The sequence below is a fragment of the Platalea leucorodia genome (assembly GCF_965183815.1).
Source record: "Platalea leucorodia genome assembly, chromosome: 4".
Lineage (NCBI taxonomy): Eukaryota > Metazoa > Chordata > Aves > Pelecaniformes > Threskiornithidae > Platalea > Platalea leucorodia.
The window spans coordinates 90,569,442-90,596,494 of NC_138826.1; the positions used below are offsets into that span (position 1 = coordinate 90,569,442).

The following is a 27,053-nucleotide window of genomic DNA, read 5'->3' on the forward strand; positions in this document are numbered from 1 at the left end:
GACGCTTTTTGATGCAACGAGAATGATTTAACATCCTTTCCCCGATGGTGAAAACGTATTTACTGTAAACAACCTTATTTCCCATGCTCAGACAGAGCCAGCAATGTACATCATGGTACTAAATGCAGAAAGTCATAATTTATGTCTTTTTTCTAGGGGTGAGAATAACACTGGAAGGTAATTGAAACCTAATTGGTAGAACATAAAGTTGTGTTTGTTCTTGAATTTTAAACATCCTCGGTTTGCATTATTCATGATTGGTTAATATTTTAGAGGAACAGCTGAATATATTTTTAAAATGTCACAGCAGTAGCGTATCAAGCGATTGTTTCCTTAATTTTTTCCCCACGTTACACAGTAAACAAAATCCTCAGCTTCTGCTCAGTGAGCTTCCAGGTAACGGCAGATGTATCGCAAAACCTCTCTGTCACCCCAATAGAGGCACATCAGTCTGCTAACAGTTGCATACAAAGCCATGTTCTTTATTTGAACAGAAGAGATTTGTCCCAGTCAGAGGCCAATGCCTGGCTAGGGCAGTCAGGGAGCACGCCGCTTTAGGGCATCCCTGAGTCCCCAGCCACCCGTCCTGAAATGAAATGAAGACAATCATCCTTCCCTGCAGGACTCACAAGTTAAGCGATGTGGTTGTATAAAGAAGTAATTTGAATTCAGTCCACTGTAGACTACGTTTATATGCATCCCTCCCTCACAGCTATTACAAACCCTTAGGACTCATGGGATCATGTTCCCCTCTCTTTCTTCTTACTGATTTGAAAAAGGAGAGAAAAAGAGAGAGATGGAGACAGACAGACATACAGACGCACACACTGCATGGCAAAGAGTTTTCAACCTATTTACCATACCTACACCTGTGTGTAGAAGAGAAAGAAACCCCTCACACCTTGCTTGAGGTGCATGAATGACTAGAGATCAAACTGCTCTCTGAAATCTGAAAACAGAGGGCTGTTTTATTCACAACAAAGCTTCCAGAAAGACTAAGCTTCCAGTCCTAGCAAGTACTCCAGGTAGTTACTGCAGATGGGACAGTGGTTCTCCAAAACCCAGTTGCTTTACTGTTAAAGTAAACAGTAAAAAGAAGTCATGTTCAATCAAACACACATAGGTTAACCTCTCTCTTTTGCATTTATAGAATGGAAATTTGTGTTACACTTACTAAAACAGCCACTCAACTTTTATACTAAAGCACATCCATATTTCAAAGACCTACAACCTAAAAAATATTGTTTCTAAAAGGAAAAGTCTCTTGGTGTTTTTCTCTTGTTCTGTGTCAAATCAGATCTCATATTTAATTCACTATCTTGGATGAAAAAGACAGGCTAAAAGTGCTGATAAGAAAGTGGATCAGGACAGCTGTTTCATTTCATGTGCATTAGTTTCAGAGAGACCTCACGGAAGATTAAACTGAGAGGAAATGAGAAATAGAGGGCAACGCCAGGTTTAGCATGGCCGACTATCCATGTATTATAAAACTGCAGGCATCTAGAGCCTGAATTTTGGCTCTAGAGGATTAATTTGAGTATTAATAGAAAGCTTACTGATTCACAATTAGAGCTGTGTGGGTTTCTGATGCAGCTTTTTTGCAAGTTGGAATATAAAATTGCAGCCTTTATGCTGTAACTGTACCAAGAACTTCATTGTTTAACCCTTAATCTACTCAGTAACTATCACCATGGTCATCTTTTGCAGGTGATGACAGCTGAACAGGGTAACAAATACGGCCTCTCAGCCAAGAAGAGGGATTCTTCAAGTGAAGCAGAATATCCTGCCAGACTAAGGCATTTTCTTGCAATGCCAATGCCTGCAGAGCAAATAAGAACTAAATCCAGAACCCGAACTAATGCCTTATCACAAGTGGCTCTTTGAATGGAATTTGAAATGCCTGAATTTGGAATTCTGCTTCAATGACTTAAGTAAAAATTGAATTTGTATGAGTAAAGTTATTTTTTTAAAGCAAAAATAAACACTCAGACATCACAACTCTTACTTCTGCCAGACCACAGTTCACTTTCTCCAAAATTTGGAGACAAAGATGATTTTAACTGGGGAATGGCTCTGTCACAGTATCAACTCATGGCTACTCAGAAAGGAGAGTACCATTTTAATCTGCTAATACTAGTCATGGTTTAGAAAGAGAGTTGTCTATAATGCAGATGGTACTTTGGGTATTTGTTCATTACTAAGACTAAAAATTCAAGGTACTGCCACTAAACTGCTGCCCCCACCACATCTTGTCTGACCACACTTGGAAAAAAAATCACCAACCTTTCTAGTGTTGCAAAAAAGTACATATGTATGCAGATACACACACACATGCATGCATGTCTACAGGATTTTCAGGAAAAATCTGTAGATTTGTAGAAAGATTTGGAAAGTTCAAGCGACCAACCACACTGTTGGCCAAAATAAATATGAATCTTTGAGGTTCACTAATCAGCAGACCAAGGCTACAGCCTGGGTAGCCAATGAGATCTGCTATCAATCTATGGGCTAGAGAGATGAGATGTCAGTGGATGCAGCAAGACACGAGGATGAGAAATGAGAGAATGAAGTCATAGCCTATATGAGTTTTATTGCATTTCTGGATTCATAAAGATTTTTGGTTGGGCAAAGTGGAGGGAGATGAGTGATGCATGTGGGATATGAGTGAAAAATTAATTTTGTCATTTGCATTTTATTCTTATTTGGAATTAAATCTGAAGCAGTCTCAAGAGCATTTACTGTCTTTATTGCTCCTCAGAGTATATTTAAGCTTGAACAAAACAAACTGTGGTGCTTAGCACAGAGCTTCAGCCAAACAAGCAAGCTGCTTTTAATTTCATTTCAGGAATAATAATAAAATTCAAATGCCAATGGAGAGAGAAATTCATAAAAAAACCTGCCTTAACCTCTGAATAAGTCACTTTCTAATCATCCTGTTACGCAGACATCAACATTCAAATCGAAGGGATCTGGCTGTACATATCATATTTATGAGAACTTATGTAATAAAGATTGTGAGCTGCACACACTCTAGCCTAGTTTTAAACTTGGTTCTATGAATGATTAACAAAGAACCTTTAGAGAATAAATGAAGTTCGTAATAGCTAAATGTTCCCTAACTTCCTAACCATCCAAAGCATGCAGAGTGCAATCAGAGATTCAGAAACTCCACTCTAAGAAACACCAACACATGAATATTTTATTTATTCTAGCAGCAGAACTACAGTCAAATTGTTTAGATCATTATTTCCTAGCATTTACCTTCAGATCATGAGTGCACGGTAAGTCTGAAAAAAGGTCCCTACCTTCCTCTTATACCCAGATAAACTTAATAAACTCAGTTACATGGAAATCTTCAAGTAAATGAGCAATAGTATGTGCCATATGGACAGATGTTGGTACTAACAGTCAGATTAGCAGGGGTGTGTACTCTGTTGCTCCTCTGAAACCCACAATCTTAAAAACAATAATTTCTACATACTAGATAAAGCTTATTTAATTCCGCTACAAAGTAATCTTTGCTACGTTTTACATAACACAAATAAAGAAAAAAAACTAATCATGACCTCCACTTGAACTAGATCCTACTATATAGTCAGCAGAGAAGAAATATTCAACAGAAAATTCAAATTCCTCTAGCACAATATGCAGAGGACAGAAATATACTGCGTGTATCAAATCCTGTTTATCCCTCTACTTTCTTTGCAAATGCTGGTCCCAACCCTCAGCTCACTAAATGCATTAAAACATCCAGCTAAGACTCCAGCAATATTTTTATCTTGCTTTTATCACAAGAGCTTAAGATGAACAACACATCACCGTTTTAAGTCAGAAGCTCTGAGCTTTGTTAATGAAATGAAAGAGTTGAGCAGTTCAGAGTGAGTTCAGCTGAGGAACTGCAATTTAGGATTTTCCATATGAGTCTCACAAATAAAGTTGCAGTGAAATCCAAATGAAAAAACTATGAAATTTTTTGTAAAAAAAATTAATATCCCACAACCCTCTCGAATCTTGTTACAAAAAATATATTGAACAGTTCATTGCATTCCTTCATATATTTATCTCATTTTTATCAGACATATTGTTCAGTAATGTAGGAAAACATTCAGTTTCATTTATGGGCAAAACCAACAGCTCAGGGAGATCTAAATCCCTTCCATGTTAACTGGAATTCAGACATAGAGGAGAAGTAATCCCCTTCTGTACCGGCAAAGAGAGAGCTCAGGCAAGCACGGAAAGGCAGGCAGGCAGATGGGGACAAAGTAGAGAGGGAAAAGAATGAAATTGCCACCACTGCTCTGAAAACTCCAAATTGTACCATTACATTAATAGATTTACAGAATGAGATCGCCTGGACTGTTGCAACATATGGCAGTGGGAAGCATGTCTCACATTCCAATGATATAACCCCAAAATCTTGCCAAGACTCTTGCATTTACAAAAAGCGTTTCCTTTGTCAAGTAGTAAACACTCTGTCTAGATACCAATGCTTTCACAGCATATTCTGATTAAATACAAATGTCTGAAAGACACTTCATTTAAACAAGCTCACAATCGGATTAAATTGGCTCTGAAACAAATTCTGGTTGCACATGTTTACAGCCTACTCTTACAAAACAGTGATGCAAAGGGCAGCTAGACTTTCCATTTAAATTCCTTAGGGAAGAGTCATTTCTAAAGCCATTTTGCCAAAAGAATGTTATTGTCTACATTAGTCCATGGCTTGGAAAAAACCATGCAAACTAGGTACCGTTTTCCTGCATTACTAAAAACTATGGAAGGTATATTTCTATTAAAAACTAGCAGTTAGAAAGCTATAGTCTTCATGGTTGTGTAAATATCTTCTCAAACAGTAACTGCAAAGAGCGTTGTCTTTGTATATACATGCAGAGAGAGCTTCACTTTGCTTCTCCGTGCAATTCTTTGTGAAACTCCAGGACCATGGTTCCTCCCCTCAGCTTTCGCTGCCACAGCAGCCTCTGTGGACAGCGATGTAATAGGTAAAAAACAGGTGCATTTTCCAACCTGAAAAAGTTTTGACCAAGTAGAAAGATGCACTGTAGACATTCACTGGGCAATGTGAGCTCCGAAAGAGAAGGCAGGAGAGAAGACAAAACCAGCATCTTTCCAACTTCTGAAGGGGTGGGGGTGCTGGGAACAGAGGGAAAGGGACCTTTCCAGCAGCCAGGAAGAACTCAAAGTTCACATTTATCAGACACGCCCTAACTAGAAGCTAAAAATCCATCATCCTTTAAGCAGTATCAGGAAAATCATCCATTAGGTAGGGACAGCTTCTCACTTGGGTGGTATCCTAGCAGGTATGCTGCTTGTCCTTAGTTTTCTGCCCTGATCATCTGTCTATCGGGATCCTGATAAGTATTTTCATTGCCTGGGCAGGCCAGGTGGGTGGAGCAGGATGTGCAGGTGCATGGGTGTAGATTAGATGGGGACAATATACAGCAGAATAAACCAGAAGAAATCAGAAGAGATAAGACATGCAACAGTGAGTAGGAAAGAGGAAGAAAAGAGATGTTGAGACAGCAAGAAATACTGAAAACACAACAAAAGATACATCACCATCTCTTATACGAAAAAGGCAAGAAAAAAAGGAGCAAAACCATTTGAAGAGAAAAAAGTTGAAAGGGAAAAGGAAAAAGTTATGACAAAATCAGGCAATATTTTATAAATTACAGGAAAACAGAAATGTCAAAGAAAATGACTCTCAGTATTTAGAAAACGTAGAATAAGACACATTTATGCAGCTATTTTAGTCCGTTCATCTCAAGAAGGCATTTTTCCCCTTCTCTATCAAGCTTTGCTTCACCAGACAGCAGAAATGAGAAACCTCTTGTCAAATGCTGCATTAATTTTTACTATATTACAGAGCTTAGTTGGCTTCTCTGTGTGTCAAACATCCTACCAGAAATGACTGTATGTGAATGTTATTTACTATTGTAAATAACAAATGCTATTGTTGCAGTAGAAAGCATATTCAAATATCTGGCATTTCATATGGGCCACAAAGGTGTACCCACTGACTTATTTAACACTACATTGCTAGTGAATGAATATTTTTGAGCTTGTGTTTGCTGCCTTCAAATTTTCTCTATCAAATGTGTGGTCAGCTTCCGAAGAGAGCGGGACATGATAGAGCGCGGGATCCTCCCTCCATATCATCTAAAAATGTCAGTAATACAGGTTCTGGAGACCAAATGCTGGTACAAGTCAACAGCAGTGTACAACCTCATTCTCCTAGGATGTTCTCACAGGAAGAACAGTGAAAATCAGTAACGATTCTGTTGACAGTACAGAGTACTGGATTGATTGTGTCTGTTCTGCAAACTACATGAAATAAGAATAAAAAGCAGTGTATATTTGATTCAATGACTAAATGAATGGAACTAAATGATTTTGAAGACACGGGGGAAATGTCGTTTTTTGAGTTAAAATACCATTATTAGATGCCCACTTAAGAAGCTTATCTTGTAAAAAATCTTTGTACTCCAGAAATCCTTTTATAGTACAAAATGGAAATGTCTACCTTTTTTGTGTTATTCCTGTCATATTTTCTCTTGCCACGTGAGGAGAAAACATAATGTTCTAACTTTAAAGGAATGGGTTCAGCATCTTATTGGCACTTTATTTTGTGAAATATAAAGCTGAAGGGAAAATCTGCTGATTATACCATACAATATTATAAATGATAAGCGTATTGTAGACAACCCATATGACTAATATATTCCCTTTGAAAATGAAAAAAAAAAAAAGTATTCTTCCTGAACAGAATAAACATAAAAACAAATATGCCAATACTTACGTCAATTAAATCCGAAAGGTCATGAATATAATACTTGAAAACAGAAGCATTGGTTGCTTCAAGGGTGAGCAGGTATTCATTACGGGCCTTAATAGATTTCAGCTTATTTTCAGAATATTTTGCTTGACGCTAGGAAAAAGATTGTATATTAATGTATTTGAATTACTTCGGTTTTGGTACGTAGCAAAAATGGTAACAATTCAAGCACACATTCCTATTAACAAGAAAGAATCTTAGTTGCCAGCCTGTTATGCATATAACAAATGTAACACAAAGTGATAACTTAGTATTTTCTTTCAAACGTGACAAACCATATAGTAAGAATTATACTGGGAATAAAGTATTCCCCTCTCTGAACTGCAATTAAGTCAAGTTATCTATAACCCACTGCTAGTTTTTTATGTGTAACTTGTTTAATTTTATTTCCCAGCTGGACTTCTCTGTCTAATATCATGCTAAAGAATGTCAGAAATGCACTGAATTTACTTCAAATGAAGCTAAATAAAAAGACTATTTACTTTTTCCTTCATTTTTTCAATCTTTTTCACAGAGCTCCGTCTCTGGTGCCTTTCTTCTAGTCGAATATGAAAAACAGGGTCTCCTGACCTCCCAATCTGTTTTTCTTCTTGCTTCTCTGCCTCCTTCAGTTTGCTCTCTGCACTGATGCTCTCTGCATGATACATGTGGTATGTTTTCATGACCTGCAGAAGACAGAGTCAAAGGAGAGTTAGGACAAAATTAAAATACAAAGGTATCTACAGAAAAATCATAGGGTCTTCCAGTCAAACATTCTCTTATAAACATGGAGCTTGGGTAAGTTTCTTTGCCAACAGAGACTGAGGATTTCTGGTTGCATTTTTATTTTATTTTTATATATATCAAATTATAAATGTTCAGAGTGCCCTACCAAGGACTATGAATAAAGAGAAAGGTGATGGAGAACTAGTTGTAATGTAAGTGGTGTGAGACCATCTCTCATCCTGCCTCACTTCTGCTCAGAAGGGCCTTGCATCCCTGAAATGTTTTCATAGGCAATGGGGCAGCAAGCTATCAAATAATTCGGTCAAAAGTTGTGTACAAAATTTAGGGGGGATTTTTTTTTTCATTGCTCTGATAGGAAAGAGCAAAATCCTTCTTATTAAACTTCAAGATTCCTGTCTTTGAATGAAAACATGAAATAATGAGCAACAAAACTACATCTATGTCAGTGCCATATCTATCTGACTTCTTCAGTGCTAAGTTAAGAGCTTGGCTGTGGACGTTGAATATTTGAAAGCAGAAAGACCCCTTCAGCACTGAGGAAAGGGGAAGGAAGCAGAGGCAACGGGAAGCTTCTGTCTGGGAGCACATCCCCAGCCAGCTGGATGGCTGTCCACAGCCTGGAAAGAAGTGGCTCCCAATTGCACAGCCAGCAGATCGGGTGCGACCTAAAACCAGATGAGAGCTGGAGAAGGAACCGCCCGATAAATAAGTTGTAAAGATGCTTTCCCCATAGCTCCCCAGTTAATACCATTATCTTCCCCCTACACACACACTGGCTTTGCAGCCAAGAGAGCTTGGGCTGCCAGCCTGCAAATACGTGCCTGCACAGACCACAAAGGGGGAGAGGGACTGGTTCAGCCCAGTCCTCCCTTTCTTCTTCAAGCAAGAAAAGCCTCAGCTTGAATGCTGTGTAGTGGGCAGCAAGCAACCATAAACCACCCACCTCTGCTGGGGAGGGCTGTCTCTGCCCACCTCCAGCACAGAAAGTCTCTTTCCACCTTCCCCACCCTTTTGTTTTGTTTTGTTGTTCTTTTTGTCTTAAGTTTCAAGCAAGGAACAAAGCATAAAGGCATCCTTGTGCAGCCAGCGGCCTCCTCTCTTCTTCACAGGGTGCCAGAGTGCTCTCTCTCTCCAGCAGATGTTATCTTTGGGCTGAGGCCATGCAAGCCATTCATATCTCCAAAGGACACAGCCAGGGAGGAATCAAATGGCCAGTTCCTCCCTCAGCAGAGCTTTGTGTGACCCATGGAGGACACAACCTAGTTTGGGGAGTTGCCTTGAAATATTCCCTAGGGAGAAGAGTACTTTTTATAACTGAGTAGTTAGGCCAGCCTACGGAGCATCCATAGAGTGGCAACACTGGGGACACTAAGCTAGATAGTGTAAATTCGCTGCAGCATGGCTTAGTGTGGGTCGACACAAACCAACTGCATGCCATGTCAGGTAATGGCTGAACAGATGCATATTTAAAGTCTTATGCATCAGAAAGAAAGAAGCTTTTAGAGAGATGCAATTTTGTATAACCATGTATGTTATGCATATATTATACACCACAACTGTGTATGCCACTATTTAATACTGATGCCATGCTGTTGATACAACTGAAATTGTATTGGTATTAAAAATGAAACAGGCAACTCTTCACTAACTTCCTGTAGCAAGGTAAAACAGTTGGAAACACCCATCAAAAAGAGTGGTCTTGTTTTTATTTTTAAAAACATATGTTTACAGCTCTCTGCTGAAAAAACCCAAACTGCCCAGAGCAGGGCTTAATGTTATTGCTGCTACTGTTATTTTATAGCACAGTCACGCTCCAAGGCCTGACCGGAGTGCAGAGCTCCCTGCCAGAGCACTGTCTCTACCCGCCAGGAACAGCCACTGCCCCAGCAGCTCATCATGTACATGGACGAGGCAAAAACCCGAAGACAAAACAAGCCAAGCTGGGAAGAGAAGGCAAAGCTGCAGAGCTGAGATCTGCACAGTTCCCAGCTTAACCAAATGGCAGGTTCAGCTCCCTATATCCCACACCGTCACAAAAGGCATTTCTAAAGTTGTCAATAATCTGTACCCAGAGAGTCTAACTCGTATAGCCACATGGTAAGAATTACTGAAAAGAGAAGAAATGCACTTCTTAAAGAAATGATTTATAAAACAAACCTGAGAAGCATAGAAAGTGATATGGCTCTATTAAAAATTATGGGAAAAGGAAATGAAAAACAAGGTTGTGCCCTTCTCTTTTGGCCTTTTTACTCAATTTGAGTGCTTCTTTACAGAAGTCTACAGGTGTTGGCTTTTATTTTTTATCTTTTGTTGTGTGTCAGCTCCAGAGACCTCTTAGTTGGTGGGACAAGGCTAACTCATGTGTCTTAAGGCCTAGGAAAGTTATTTTCTTTTGTACTCTCTCAGTTTTTCTGCCCGCAAAGAAGGAACAATATTAACATCTCAGAGTTTCCTAACATCACATCTCAAAGCATCTGACTTAAGTGGTCAAGCAAGGATTTGTTCTGCTTGACAAAAGCAGTAAGCACTGAGGTTTTTGAAGCATTTTTTTCTGAGTGCCATGTAGCCCAGTGGACTAGGCATAAATGTGCTTCTGCAGTGGCCGTGACATTTCAGCTTGCCTCCTTGTTGAGTGAAGGATTACAAGTACATCACTACCAGCTCTCACCAAGAGGTTCAGATACTTCCACGCTGACTCCGCTAACCTCACATCACTGAAGGGTACTTCTTCCTTTCACTGCCTGCTTACAGCACATGCTACCAAATCCAGAGAGTCTCACTCTACACTGATTGATAGCCAAGTTTTGTGTAAGAACGACATGGAGCTCGTAGTCTCTATGGGGAACCAAGATGTCTACTTGAAAGACATGTTCTTGCAACAAACTCTGCACAAGTTCTTGGTACAAATGATTCCTAAGATAACTAAAATTGAAAAAGAAGCCCTCCCTTTGGCAGTATACGCAGGGATGGACAACAGTCAAAGTCTGTCCTACCCGAGCCACACTGGCTTAGAAATCAATACAGACTATGTACAGAGCGGTGATCAGCCTATGCATTTGACTCCTGTCCAGTTTGTTATGTTGATAGCACTGCTTATCTCATGCACTAGTGACATCATTATTTTGCAGGCCTCTGGGGAAAGCTGATAGCTCCAGCCTTTTTCATGATTTGTCAATGTTTTTTAAGAGCTGATATTGCAGCAGCTAAACTTAACTTGAGAAAGCATTAGACAGACACATATGGAAAATAAATGGGAACAAGCTAGGGAGTTGGCTTCCAAGTATTTCAGTGCACACTTCCTCAACAAATTAGCTTAGAATTTGCATACTAAGTTGCATATATGACTCTCTCCCTTAATATTATACCACCTTTTCTCCCTGGAGTTTTTAAAAGACTGTTAGCTACTGTAAAGGCTTGCCTAATTCTTGTAAGTAGACTTACTGTATGAAGAGTTCCAAGATCCACAGATCTCCGATCTGTGAATATGTAACAGATCCATAGATCTGTTATTCAAACGACAAATAATCTGATGAAATAAGCAATACTGCTTCTCAAATGTCTACGAAACTGTTGAACGATAGACTATCCTGTGAGAGTATCCATCACTGAACTGACTTTAATTAGTCCCCAAAGTGCTTATTGATCAGCCATCAAGTATGCACTGAAAAGAGAGAGCAAGGTCGTAATTTTGCAGATGCTGAACTGTCATCATGACATATGCTGCACTTCTCTGCTGTAGCGAACAAGCATTGTTAAATGCATACTAGTCCCTTTCTAAAATTAAACGGTGAGTTTATCTCCTATTAATCTAGCAGGTTTATTCTGCAGATCCAGTGATGTAAAATATAGATTTCTGTCAGATAACTAAGTCAGACTACAAGCAGATGAAAAGATTATGCTACCCAAACTACGTAGGCTCTCACTTGTAGGTGACAGACTGTTCACTTAGTGATATAAACATCTCATTTTGTGTGCCAGATTTTCAGCGTCATTCATAAGAGCTCAGCAAGTAGGCTTAGGGCAGAAGATAGCACTTATCACAGGGAAGGGCACATTAGAGTAAACCCTTAGATAATTTTTTTATTTAAACCCACAATTGTTATCTGGGCAAATCCATCAAGAAGACAGTAATTAGTGCTGTACTTCTGTGGGCTACAAGAGAGGAACATTCCCGTAGCAAGGCGCTGGCTTTCCTTTTCTACACGCACACTTCTTTTCTAGAAAGCTTCTTAACCCAATGTACTAAGACTGAATGCTACAAAGTTAAAATATATTGGAATTACCATGTGTTACCATGTGCTTTATTTTTATAATAAATCTGCATAATTAAGAGCTTTTTCATAGTGTTTCTCAGGAAATAGGCATTTAACGGAACAGTAGTTCCTCCCTGTTGCAATTACTGTGTTTGAATTGTTTCAGAATTGTCTCTGCTAAGTCGTGACTTCTTATCAGGAGGTGGAGTTGCAAGGGATTCATTAAAGCAGGTTAGCTAGTACTTTCCCCAAGAAGTAAGTAAATTCTTATGCCAATTTTACTACATCGGTGGCCTCTGGCAGTTAAGCAGGCTCAGTATTAGCTGTTTTCAGCATCCTGTTCACTTCCAAACCAACCTCTGATGTGGTTCCAGGAATTGTCACTGATATATTACTACCAATACAGAATTACTGATTTCACCTTCTCAGATATCTGGTGTGCTACAGTAAATTTGACTTAACTTTTCTATAGAGAATCCAGATCCTGTGTTATTTCAGCAAAGAAAAACAAAAATCTGGCAGCAACTACCTTGAGAAATTAAACAGCCAAGATTTTTAAAGAGTAAGATAAAGCAATGGAAAATGCAAGTGGCACAGCAGCTCTGTCTTATTTAATGTTAAATTGTTTGCTTTAGATTGCCCCTACTTTTTAATTTTTCTGAAAGCCTTACATTTGTATTGCTTGTGAAAAGTGTGATGCCAGTAGGAGTAATTTGGAAAGCCAAGTGGGAGACACGAAGATGTATTTTTATGATGTGCATCACTTTTTTCCACCATTCACCCTCATCCTTATTACCAGAACAGCTCTGTATTTTTAGCAAACTTGTCACCTCATTGATCCCCCCTGACTCCTTTAGAGGTCATTTATGAATATGCCCTCACCCCTAAATAAATCCAGTGGAGACCTCCCTCCATTGCAAGAAAAGACTCTGCCTACCTCCTGTTTCCTACCATTCCCAATCACTCAGACGTTACTGTCATATTCCAGCATTTGGTCTGATAATACAAGATATTTTAGCTTTCCAGAGAAATGACAGAAGAGTTTGACTGGAGAGCTCTCTCTGTTGCAAAGATGATCTATTGTAAAATCAATAATCTGTTCCCTCTTTAAATCAACATGTAAGAAGGTTTCTAAATCTCTCAGTTCACAAAAACCACCAACCCAAACCTCTTGCAGTTTTCAGTTTGACCAACTTTTTTCCCCTGTAATTGTCAGGAAATAACCTCCGTTCTGTGACCCCACACAACTAACTGGGTTCCTCTTTCCGCATCCCCACTCACTCAAAAGGTATGCCTTGCTCCACTTTCAACAGCTTATATCCTTACGTAAAACATGGGACCAATTACTAGTCTACATTGGCTGAAAGTGTAACAGGGAGAGGAGTAAGAGAGGAATGCAGCAGCTGGGATGCAGCAGACCTGAAAATACTGACTGGCTGGCACGGCCAGGGAGAAGCCATGCATAAATAAAAGTACTCGCCACTCGTAATTTAGTGAACTTGCAAAGATACAGACTGAAGCTTAGCTATTCAATTGCTTTTAGCATGATGTTTTGAGTCATAATTTAAGAATCAGTGCATAAAATACCGAGAATTGAAAATATAGTCTTAAAATGCATTTTCGCTAGTCATGAGTAACATGTAAAAAACATACAAATATGAACATAACGTGTAAGAAAACCTTCTCTATGTAAAAGAGATGGAAACAGAAAAAGTAAAGTTTCCCTTACAAAATTCTGAGTAGTCCAGCAAAATAAGCCTGCTTTGCTCACAGGTTCTTAGAACATCTTCTGAAGCCTTGGTTCACCTGCTTCTGTTCTTATTTTTTCAACAATCCTGTACATGATGTGTAATTTTAATGAGGATGGCACAAGCCAAAGTCAACACAAGCTAAGCTACTCCCAGGGAGTAAATGAAGACCTAATGGTACAAATCTCCTATTTCCATGATAATTCCTAGTCATGAAAATGGGAAAAGGAATTAATGACATCAAGTGTAAGCAAGGAGAAAGGTCTCTTATTAGCATTCATTTTTTTAAAGAACAGTAGGTATTTAATACTTCGAAGTGTCTGATTTTATTTTTTTTTGATGTTTCATTGCAGTTCTAAGCTTTTCCACATTAAATAAGACGCCAAAATGCTTTCTAGTCTCTCTCAAAAGGCAGGGGTTCAAACTTTCACAAGTTAAAAAATATCTTTGAGCAGAAAGTTTTAATTTAAAATCTTCATAACGCACTCTTAGTGGCAGGTGGCATGTCTCTTCAATTCCTCAGTGATTTCTTATTTTCTTTTAGAACAGTTTCTTTGCAAAATCTATGGCACTGCTTATTGACTTGTTTGACCTAAAAAATGTCAAAATCAATGGACACAGCTCCCTAACTACAGCAGGTTTTAGATCTGGCCCTACGAACAGGTTAAAAAGGATTTTCTGAGGCAGAAGTGCAAGGCTAGTTTTTCAGAGACAGGTCCCAAAGTCACTTTTTTTTCTGGCACTTTCTATGATACAGAAGACTAGGACTCTTGAGACAGCATTGTCACCTGAAGAAAGTCAGTTGTTGTTCTGATACTTAGTAGGCTGTGTTAAAACTCACCCATTAAAAATATTTGGACCAAATCAGTAGCAATTCCTTTAAACATCTCATTTATTCTGGATCATTCTAGATAAACTGGGTTCGAGATACCTGGTGCTCCAGAAGTCTGAAAGCAGGTGTGGTGAAGCCTCACATCTGGCTGGCATGCTAGAGATGGGTGTGTAGAGCCTGTCATCATTTGGGTTTGAAACAAGCATGTAATCCAGCCTCTGACCCCACAGCATTAGGGAAATCCAGCCAAGTAATGCCTTAAACCTTGTCGGTGGAGCAAACAACGTGTTTGCTTGAAAGAGTTACTGCGGAGCTGCAGAACTACTGTGTGTGCCTGAACACGTCTGCCTAAGGAGCCCACTCCTCATCTGAAGTTCAAGAAGGAACAAATAAAACACGCAATTGCTTTACATTGACTATACACCTGTGCCTCAGCACAAACACTTCTTACTATTTTAGCTTTTAGTGATTTTAATTCTCTTCCCTCATTCTCTTCAACACACTTTTATGCAAAACTGTTTGGTTTTTATTTCTAGAGGGTGGCCTTAATTTACAAACCTTTCTTGTAAGATAAGGAATGATGATAAGAAGTAAACAGATTATTAAAGCGTTCTTATAGAATCATACACACCCTCAGTTGATTAAAAGCTCCCATACCTTCCCCTCACTCAAAGACTTTAGAGATATTTAAACGCCAATAAGGCTTCACATTTTAACAGTTATACTTCATTAATGTACCATTCCTTTAAACAAACCCAGAACCAAGTAATAGGGAGAGACTTCAATATTAGTATATTATTCACTGACTTGAAATTCATTTGCTTTCTTTTGGACACAAAGATTTATCTCACAATAGTAAGACTGATTTTTTTTTTCTTTCCATAAATCATGGGGCAAAGAGGAAGATGACGTCTCCTTTTTGTGACTGAGAAACATTACCTCCCCAATTTTAAAATTGTAGCTACTTGTTTGGTATGGCCATCGTGATCTTATTCTGCAAACAGTAAATGTCACAAAGAATTAAAAACCTATGCAAGAGGTTTCCCTGTGTCTAGATATCTTTCGACTTTTATGTACACAAGCACGTATATTACATGGATGTGCTGATGATCATTCTAATGATGCAATCAGTGGAACTGATGTTATTGTGCACCATATTGTCACTTTACCAAGCATGGGTTGTACCTGGCTAAATATGGGCATCTACAGCTGACCAATTACTTTGCAATCAATGAAAAGCTGGACAATGGAGTTAATGGTGTAGATCACTTCATCTGAAGCATATGCTTGCATCTGATCAGACAAAGGGGCCTGATCTCCCCATATTAGATTTCCAGTGACTATAACTGGAACCCAGATGGCAAGCTAAGATATTCATACCTACACTGCAGATGCCTGAAAATTAGGGGAAGTAAATTCCATCCCAAGAAACCACCTTGCAGGAGTAACCTAATTCTGCACATGCTCTGTATTCTACTAACTTCAAAAAACTTCTTATTTTACAAAAATCTTAAATTCTGAGAAAGGAATTAGCATTCACTGGAAGCCATAACATGGAAGTTAATACGTGAATAAATCTGTAGCCATCACTGGGAAAATATAGCACTAGTGTGAAGAAAGAGTGAAAATACCAAAATCCAGTCCTACAGATTTTCACTGGTGATTCAGCAAAGTATTTCAACACATGCTTCACTGTTTTCCTACCCTGGGAGCATGGGCACTAACTGGAGTTACGCAACTGTTTAATTGAAACAAGACTGTATCTTCAGGGCTTACTCACCGCTGAAGCCCCACTTGTGCAATCGCTCCTACAGTCGCTGACCCCTGCAGCCGCGTGAATTGTCTGCGGCTATCACCACGCTGCAGAAGCTGATCCCAGCATACTTCACTGACTACAGGCCTGAGCCAACAAGGCTTTGCAGTATTGCACCCTACAAAATCAGTGGTGATTTCAGAAAAAGAAAATGTCCCGAAGAAAAGCCCTCAAAAAAAAAAGAAGGTTTAGGTAGGTTTTAGGAATCTGTGTCCATAACTACAATCCAAAAGAACCCAGGGCAGTGAGACAGGTCTAATTTTCTTTGGATCTCCTTTTTGCCACCTGAGTCGTTCTTGAGTTCAAATGTTCTTCAACCCATCCACTAATGGGTGCACAATTTTTTCTAGGTCAAAAGAAAAACGGACAAGATGCACAAAAGTAATGTTTAACTGATGTCTACCTGAGGAGAGCTGGTCTCTGATATCTTTCTAAACTTCCTTAAAATCACAAATTGTTTCTTGATATAAATATTGTGAGGTTTTTTTTATGGTCCCCTAAATCTTGAGGACAGGGAAGGGAGCAGCCTAGAGACTGTTATGCAGGGTACTGGAGCACAGATGTTTCAGTCCTTCCAGACAGAAAAGAGAATTTAAATGTACAACTTCCTCAACCAGCAGGAATCAACAAACTTTTATAAGAGGTGGATGTCACCAGTTCCTTTTCATTGTATAGCTACGTTTAAAAAAAAAGTAATTCTTGCCGCCTTCTTTCTCAGAATATATCCCCTTAAAAAAAAAATTTGAGAAAATAGTTATTAGGTAAAGAAGACATCATTCTGTAGCAACAAGTTGTGTAGACGGGTTTCAAAAAAGAAAGTAAGTTTAGACCTAACTTCTCTCAGATTTTCCAATGGGCTAGCAGCAGCTTGCCAGAATGCTCGCAGTGTTTTTTTTCTTGACCTCTCTAAATGATACGGAAAGCCTACATAACACCCTATTTTTCTTTTCACTATTTAATTATCTCAGTCAGGGAGAGGGAAGGGCACATAAGTAACATTTAGACAGCATAGCACTGGATCTGCAAGCACCTATGATTTTTACTGAGTGTAGTCCATGAGTCAAACCAAGCAGATGGCAGCATGGACAAAAAGCTCTGGTAAGCTCTGAGTAGAAATGTCTCATTAATAACCAACAAAACTTATCATAAACGGGCTTAGCAGACTCTGGGGGGAAAAAGGGTTGAAAGTGAAGATTAATCCTGAAAGCGTTAGCATATGTATTCTAAACAAGTCAGTAGTCTTTCCAAAAGAGATAGTTTAGACTTGTGTAAAAAGACAAAAATAAGTATCTCCACTGGGGGGTAACTTACTACATAAAAGGCCACTTAAAGCTTATAGAAGAAGCCCGATATGGAATTTGTATAAGATAAGCTAAGTAACTAACTGTACTTACTGTGTAAAGCTCGTTAAGTACTTTCATTAGGTCTTCATGAAGCTGAAACGCAATCTCTTTGCTCTGTAATTAAAAAGAAATTGTTAGAAAAAGGCACACAAAAACTGCAGCATGCATTTGCTTCTTGATATTCGTACTCACTGTACTCACTCCTAGATAGTGAATGTAACGTTGCTTGCAAAGACACTGTTCTGGCAGAATTACAGTGCACTAAAAAAGATGATTAAGGGATGCAGAGGTAGACAGATAACATCTGGATAGAAAACTTATAAAAGGAAATCCAGAAGTAATTTGAGAGATTTTCCCATGAAGCATCAGGAAATTAGGTGCCAACAGAAAGGGTGAAGTTCAGGATTAATGTTATAAGCCTTTTCAATGGAACAAACTGTGTACTGTTTTATAACTGCCATGATATATACAAATACTAAACCATGTGGAATGTGATACTCTAGAGGGACATCCTGCCCAGTTTTACATCTAGAATAGTCGTTGTTTCTCAGCACATGCAACTACCTAAATATTTATGCAAGAAATAATTGTGGCTTCTCTTTGAAACAGATACCCAACAGCATAATATTCCACTGAGTGGGCTGCTGAAACAGCTTTGTTTAGTTTTTCCGGACAGTGTCTTTACTTTCATTCTGACCCAGAAAAAAAGAAATGCTTAGCAGTAGTTATTAACGAAAGCAAGTATGTCAAAATAAGAGTATTTAATTGGAGTCTCATTCAAATATATTCCTTTGTTAGTTCTCCATAGCAGTTCAATCAGATGAAAATTGTGGCAACTGTGCAAGAGTTGAAGGCATTTGTACCACAGCCTTTGGAAAACAGCAACAGAACAGAGCTACGGGACTTGGCAAACAGCCTGGCTACATTTCTTCTGTGATGCTCAGCATTGCAACATCCATGCTGGAAATACCAGCTTTTTTTGCCTGAATAAATTGATAATTAGCCCAGCTTCTAAAAACTCCAACTTCATGATAGATAATGGCCTTAGCTATGAGAAGTACTTTGTATTTGTATAGAAGCCAAAGGAAAATCCTCAGGGACAATTCATCTCCAAAGCTGCTAACACATACTTGGCCACCACTAAAACACCTGCAGGAATAATGGTTTCTGAATGAGAATTTCCAGTGCAACGCCCACGTACGAGGAGGAACCACGCCACACAACCCACCCACTGCGTCTTCCAGGAGGATGAAACAGACACATACAGTAGCTGGAACAGAAAATCTGGAATCTTTTCTCCTATTCCTACTGTCATACTCCTCACTCTGGGCAGTATTTTAAGGAACCTGCCATATCACTTATCAGTATTCACTCCAATGCTTACATGCAAGATGATTTTTAACCGACAAGAAGCTAGAAATATAAATTAAAAAAACACTTCAGTGAAATTCTTGCATTCCCAAGGGCATTAGCTGTAGTAGCTGAGGCACACAGTGAGACAGATGCTCTAAAGCCAAGTTACACAGAACTACTATGAAACTTTCCTTATTGCTTATACTTTTCAAAGTCTGGTATTTTTCATGAGGTATGCTCCACTACTGAAGTATCCAGAACATAAGGCTTACTACTTCCATTTCTTTGCAAATATCAGATTATTTTCATCTAATATTAAGGACAAAAATTCATATGCATAACAGTGCACAGAGTGCTTATAAAGAATTGGAAAAGGATTTCAGATTTGCAAGCTGCTGTAGGGAAACACAGTAAAAGCTTTAGCAAAAATCCTGAATTGCTTTTCATTGCTTTACATTGGCACCCTGCCTTTAAAAGTCAGCAGCGCAGCTCTGACACAGCTTACACATCTCCTCAAAGCTCCAAGAAGTGGAGGCCACCTGTTTTCTCTTGGATAGCTGCTTCTACAGTGCTGAATATGAGCTCTCTGGTTTTTAAATTACTTTAGCAGAAAGAAGGACAAAACATACAAATAAGATGGTTGACATTAAGACTGGAAGATGAAAGCACACACTGTGGGAAAAAACTGTAGATGAACTCCAGCTTCAAGCAATTTATCCCTTTCAACTGTTGGTCACTACCATCTCAAAGCTGATGACAACTCAAGACCTAGTTAGAGCAACACCGATTCCAAGGCAGCATGCCTTAACCTGGCAGTGCAAAAGTTTGTTTGAGAAGGTGAGACAGAAAAGCCCACACCAATCTTTACCCTTTGCAGATTTTGTTGTAAGCAAAGCACACAGCAGTTCATTGAAAGACGCACCCTCTTTTTCTGCTCTTCAGTTACGCCTTACTGCAAATAGACACCAGATGAGTTGAGGATTCAGGGAATGATCACTATTTACTAGGACCCACTTCCCTTGGCTCCTGTAGAGCTTTGTCTGGCACTGAAGCACAAGTGGTCCAGCCCTCGGGATTTACTGGCCACCACGCATACATGATCTTTTCCAGGCAACGCATTGATCAATGGTAAATTTGAAAGTGAATGGAAGAGATCACAGTAAAGGAAAGAGGGAGATGTTTTTAGGAAGGGACAACAGGCTTTAAAATGGGAAGCAAAAAGAGAGGGAGGGAAGTGATCAGCAAAAAGAGTAAAAATTAGGAAGAGACAGCCTAGAAATGCCACACGATCATCCTTCCACCAGTTCATCTGGGGACTCCAACCTGCAGAGGGTGCCTGTGGTGATGGATAACATGTCAGGTGCTGCCTCTTTCTGGTGAAAGATTTTGTGGGAATTGTCCAACAGAAATCAGGAAATTTGGTTAACCTTAGAAGTATAAAAGGGATTTATTTTCAAGAACCAACACACTTTACATTAGCATTTAAGATCAAGAAATACTGACTTGAGTGGCAAGCGATACGGCTTTTAGTGTGTAATATGTATAGCGCGTTAGAGCACCAGATAAGAAGTGCATTTATTTTCAGTGGTTAATGGCTCTCCTATTTCTCTTTTATGCTACCTATTCCCTGCAGTAGTTCAGCATGTTTGAATGGTGTGCTCCTCTAGGAGCCTATCCTCAGGGCTGCCAAACAACAGGATGTAAGATGCAGCACACATTTTCCCGGAGCTGAGTTGATAGCTCTAATCAGGCCATTAAAACCTGACAAACAATCACCGAGGTGCTTCTTTAGTCACTATATCCTGGAGAAATGTATTAGCATCTATTAACCAAAAGAACAAAGAACATAATAAAAAATGTTAGAGCACATGCAAACTCTTGCTAAAAAGATTATATATGTTACTAATCTGGTTCAAAGCATTAAGAGATAGTAGCATATTTTTTTCACCTGATAGTAGGATAGATCATGCGCATACAACGGACAAATAAGTATACCTAAACCAGCCTTTCAGTATATGCTCCGCTTTCAACACATCAGTGGTCCTCTTGATGTTATCAAAAGACTTATATTTATGGATTAACGTCTGAGGAACTTAAAATTTTATTTCACATTGCTACCCTTTCATTGAAGTCTGTAAGAATTTTTCCATCCATTTCAGTCAGAGCACAACTGGGCACCCAAACTTTACTCTTCTGGGTTTTTTTACTGAAATTTACAAGTCAGTTCAGTTCTCCTTGGAACTCTTTAGTGTCTGTATTTAGCACACACTATGCTACTCTCAGTTACATCATTTAGGGGAAATATTCTGTGACTATTAAATGAGTCTGCTGCTGGTCCCTGGGGGAACTGATGTGCAAACCCTTCTTTCAAGGAGCTTTCATGAGCTGCGGTGACACTGACATAACCAACTCATAGTAAAATTTTGTTCCAGATTTGCCAGTCTGTAGCAACAAACAGCATTGCTATCCTTTTAAACCTTTAAACGCTTAAGAAAATGATGCAAAAAATCTCTATATATGCCACAATCTTTATAATGTCAAATAGATTTGGCAGGTAGTCATATTCCTCGTTAATAGCCAGATTATGGAACTAAAATATTTATTGTGCTTGGCTTCTCCAGCATCTTTTACTGTAAACACTGGAAGATATGTTCATCTTGGTTGGTTATGGTTTCTGTCCAAAGAAAATACATGTTTATAAATTATAAATATACAAATCTGCTTAAGGATTTTGTGGGTATGTGTTTACACAGTTGATTATTAATGCCGGGGTAACCAGAATCACTGCATGAAATGTTCTGCATAATACTTTTCCCTTCTGCTTGACATTTTTCCTTATTACTTTATTCTCTGATTGTCCCCATGAGGCCATCTACCCCATCTGCCTGAAGAAACATGCAAGCATGCAAGGTTTGAACTCCGCTGCTTTATGTTTGTAATTTTATGTGCAGCACGAAGGCCAGGCATGAACAGCAATCTGTACTGCTTTTATATGCCAGCAACTAAAAAGAAGAAGAGCTTAAGTGCCTATCTGGAAGTATGAGGCCTGACATAATATCATCAGATAAATGCCACAAAATCTCTGAACTAGATCCTATCTTTGTCCTGCATTTAGTACATTTAAACAGATGCTGGTTCCTGACCTCTGGAAAAAAGACTGACAAAGAGCTCCCAGGAGAACAAAAATAATGAATATCCACATGTTAAGTGGGCCAGCCTAGACAGGAAAGCCATGTACAATCAAGTACCTGAATACAATATATCCCGGCCCGTTGGAACATGTAAGGTAGAACCAACAGGGATCATTTCATCAAAGAAATCCAAATGTTGAGGCAGATGTACAGATGCACACAAAAGGAAGAACCAGAATGAGGAAGAACAGTGAGACAAGGGCACGGTACAAAGACCAAGGGGCACAGGCATCCCTCACCACTACGTTTCATAGAGACCAACACTGGGTTCTGCACACACCTTTTACAGAAGGACTAGAGAAAGGGGTTGCTACAGACTTTGTGCTATATCCCACATATATACATTAGCAGGAGAGGGAACAAAACAATACTCTACTGGTAAGCATGGCCAGTAAGGGCTACCACTGAGAAGCAGAATAGGCAGCCTCATCCTCTTGGGAGGAGAGAATGGGAGAAAAAAGAGGGAGCAGAAAGAGCCGAGAAGCTCAGAGTGACTTTGCTGTTGTTTCCTCATATCTTGCTTGTGAGCAATAGGGCAACCCACTCCGAGGCACTTTCCCTTTCTGCAACAGGCAGCTTGGGGGTTCAGAGCAGTACGATGGAGATCTGCTCTGACCGCGGACTTGGTGTCATTACTGTCCAGACTTGGAAGTGGAGCTAAAGCACCTCCAAAGATGGAGAAGTTGCTGCTGCAAGACTGAGGGAGATCTAAAACAAGATGATAATAGTGATGCATAACACCATTAGGTTAATAAACTGGCAGATATATAATTAAATGATCTAATTACTGAATATAGAGAAGCTTGATTAGCTGGTATTTGGAAATTATATAGAAAGACATTAAGTGCTCCTATGTGCGATGCTGTGAGAGCCAATGGAGTACAGATACGTTCGATGGGTGTATTTCCTCCTCTTGACCATGGACTGCAGTATGATATTAAGCATGCACTTGTCAGTCTATTTTTCAAGTCTTCGTATTACTACTGTTCTTATTATTTACATTTATTACTTATAAGAGAGAGAGAGTACATATTTCACAGATCAGTATGATCAGACTCCAGTGTAGAAGCATCTGCAGGATATTGTTTGTCTCTACTTTAATCTGAAGTCTGTGAACAGTGAACAAATCCCGTACGCTTTCATAGGGATGACACCCATTGAGATTGATTATACTTTTCTCTGACAGAACTTTATTCCAAATCCAGTCTTTTTCAAAAGTAACATATAGAAAGCGATAGAAATTGGTTAAATATTCTATTTGATATTCCACAAATCTATTTGATGTTCCAACAAATTCCACATCATTTTCTTTAGGCAGAATACAGTTTGATGGAGGAAAGTATTGGATGTCACGTTTCTCATTCTAAGTGCACCTTCTCTTTGCTCCTGTGACCTCTGTCTTCAAGGGGGACTGTAGTACAGGACACATGTTCTGCACCTAATTTCTTTCTGTTGCCTTGTGGACATCCATTAAGCGTTTCTGAGACAGTCTGTGACAAATAAAGTTAGACAGCTCATGCACATCTGAAAGAAACTATCACAGAATCATAGAATGGTTTGGGTTGGAAGGGACCTTTAAAGACCATTATGGTTGAAGCTGCCCATTTGGACTAAACATAGATGTAGACAGCTTATGCTCTTCATCAATAAAGCAAGACAATTTGGTAACAGCTTCACCTCCTGCACAGGTCTTGGTTTTCTCTCTGTCCAATGTTGTTCACCTCATTTTATAACTCCATTCCCTTTTCACAGAAGAGAAACCGGAGCTTCATCATCATTCAAGGTATAATCAGTTCTGCAGCTGGGAACTAACAGCAGATAAATCACCAGTACTCTGCAGCAAGTACCGCAGCAAGAACTGCGCACACTGGGACTCGGTGGAAATACGAACCTTCTCCAACAAGTAGTGATTCCTGAGAGACCGAAGTCCTAAAAATAGGTGCTGAAAATTAATACTGGTGAACAACCACTGCCACATTCAGGCCACGTGCTTGTGAAGCTCACTTATACCATGCTGAGGAGCTGCTTGCCTTCCTGCCACCCTTCCCCTCGCATTACCGGGCCTGGCTCAGATCACTTCACACAGCCTTTGGTGAGCTCCCTCTGCCCATGCTCCACCTCAGCTAACAGCTGTTTGATGTGACACTGTCACGCTGGGTGTCAGCTGGCAAACCCTGCTGAAAGGTAGGATAGGGCTGTTGAGGATCTGGGCTCCACTAATGTGAGCTCCAGGTGATGCACAGCAGGACTCCCTCAATTTCCTTTCTCTTCTTTCCCCTGTAGAAGATCCAAGTTAGGAATAAAAAAAGCAAGAGCCGTTGCTTGCTGTTCTTCAAGAAGCCATGCTAGAAAGAGAAAATTTGAAATGTTGCACGTTCCTGGACACAATATGGAGGAAAGAGACGAATCTGTCAGGAAGATGTGACAACATGCCTCCTGCTAATGCACTGAAAATGTCCACATATTTTCCTCCTTCCGAGAGGTAAGCTGCAGCAATCTTCATTAACAAGTTATGAGTGAATAAAGAAGGACACACAGTTCTCCATGGAAAATTTTATATAGACATTTTTGTACAGTCCGTCTAGAGAGAAGGGAAGGAAAAGCAAGATTTCCAGTGCTAAAGAACTGAACCACGCTGAAAGCAAACAGGCTAGTCTAATAATGCACACCTAGTGAAGAAGAGATTTCTGAGATATGACATACTGAAAAATTTCTACTGGTCCAAGCAAGTCTGAGATATCTCCACATGGACATTACTGCAGCATGCTCAAATTGCTTTTCCCATTATCTTTTCAACTTCTGTAATAATCTTCCATATTAGTAAGTTTAGTGGTTTGTGAACTACGGTTTTATGCATCAGACATATTATATGAACAGACCATTACTGATTGAGAAACTGTAAATTTCTACTCTATTACTGTTACAGTTTTTAATGCACATCAATAAATTTGATTCATGTTTTTACTTTTCCTCCAAGTACAACCTATGCACTCCCTAAATGATTTTTCTCCCCACCCCATTGCTATCTATCCAGGATTGTGGTCAGGTATATGTGAAATCAGTTCCCTATTTTGAAAACATTAATCTGGTAACCTTGCCATCATTTAGTCACACACTTTACATTCTTTAACCTTTATTCTTTTTGAACTCTTTTTTGTATGACACTTGCCTACCAGCATCCCACTTTGACTGACAGATATGCTTTTATCATCTATTTTTATTTCAGAACATTGTAACAACAATGACTGCAAACACATTATGTAGATCTCAAACTCAGGCTGCCTAGAGTGCTTGCTTAGCATAAGAGGGATTTACACATTGTATGTGTTATGAAAACACATAACGGGCACGTACAAGGACAATCACGTACAGAGACAATGCTTAAATAATCTAATAGAAGTAGTTATGTTATCAAAAAAGTATGTCCATATTTAATATTGGGAAGGAAAGGAAACATTTTTAGGAGAATAGCAGCATACACTACCATCTCTGTGCCAAGGCACTAAAAGGCACACCCTTACTTTGGCTTGAATACGTTTCTCTCATGATAGAGTTACAATGAAATACTGCTTTTACAAATAATTCATTAATACAGCATTACTATTTTGGGAGTCCTAAGCAAAACCTGTTTCCTTTCTGCATGGCTAGACAAGCATGCTTTTGAGAGAACAGGCTTTTTTCCCTGCCTTTTGGATATTTGTGATTCAGCTCTTAAGGTCACCAGCATATACAGCAGGTTCCCAGGAATTTCAGCACTAAGGATTTGCTCTGCGAGAACAGTCATGAAGAATTTATATGTGCGCTAAACCAGATTTTATGCTACGTGTGCTGAATCTTCCCCTCAAATGCTACCTATTAGGACACTTTTGCCTCCCTCATGCATCTTACAAGCCTGGCTGGAGGACTGCAGGAGAGGCATTACCTTCTTGAACATTCTGGTGGAGTCTTCACTTATCTGCATGAACCGCATGATCACGTTGTTCAGGTAGATATCACTCAATGTTGCATGGTCTTTGCTTTCTCTTCTCACTTGGTTCAGGAGTAAGTACCAGCAATTCACTGGCGACAAGAGGTTCTGGTCTTTCCTACGGAAGAGGTACACACATGTATTATGTATAGAAATGAAAAAGTTACATTATTAACACAAACATCTCCCTGACATTTACAGTCATAGCTTGTTATGTAAAAATGGCTGCTTCTGAACAGTCAGTCAACCTGTTCTTGGAATAACTCGGGTTAGGCAAGCTTCAGATCACTCTTTTAAGACACATTCTACAAATCCCATGAGGCACGGATACAAAAATATAGAAAAAGTGTAAGAATTCAGAACACTGCAAGCCACCTGAGAGCATAAAAAGAATCTTGCCACAAAGCTTATGCTTGCTTACAGATGGAGTACATGTAAATATTCAAAATCAATAAAGGTCACTGATGAAAGAGTAACAGTAATTAATTTTTGACATTAGAAATAAACAAGCACTGCAAGCACATCCCAAATCCTTCATGAGCAAAATTGCAGAGGTAGCTGTTTCACTGCAACAGATTTGTATAACGGCTATAAAAGTAGAAGGACATGTCACAAGCACGCATATTCTGTGATCAGCATTCATAAATTCACAGCACTCATAAATAGACTGCTACTGTCAGTCCCAGATGGTTCAATTACAAGACAAACAACAGGACCGGACTTTTTCCGCAGCAGTCCAGTTCTGAATTTCCTTGCCAGGCTTTTTGCATTGTAGGCCCACTCCAAGTTTTTAATATTGCAAAAAGTGAAATCTCAGATGACTTCTCATTTCTTTTACAAAAAGCAAAATAAAAATACATGTAGTTCAACAACTGTTTCACAGACAACAAAAACCTATTTATAAAATTTGCCTTATGATTTTGTTGAAATTTTAATTTCAAGTTTGCCTTGCAACTAAGTGCTCTAGAAACTTG

The 27,053-nt window shown here is 39.2% G+C and overlaps 1 protein-coding gene across 2 annotated transcripts in view; it reads right to left on the reverse strand.

Annotated features, from left to right (window-relative positions):
- The window catches only part of SRGAP1 (SLIT-ROBO Rho GTPase activating protein 1), a gene marked incomplete at both ends in the record, with an annotated part of 150,652 nt that overhangs the window by 42,056 nt on the left and 81,543 nt on the right, over nucleotides 1-27,053 (reverse strand). For both annotated transcript variants that reach the window (XM_082308064.1, XM_082308063.1), the window contains 4 exons: nucleotides 6,818-6,946; nucleotides 7,336-7,518; nucleotides 17,620-17,682; nucleotides 26,035-26,197. In XM_082308064.1, the coding sequence (XP_082164190.1) occupies nucleotides 6,818-6,946; nucleotides 7,336-7,518; nucleotides 17,620-17,682; nucleotides 26,035-26,197 (538 nt within the window). The remainder of the gene's footprint in view (nucleotides 1-6,817; nucleotides 6,947-7,335; nucleotides 7,519-17,619; nucleotides 17,683-26,034; nucleotides 26,198-27,053) is intronic.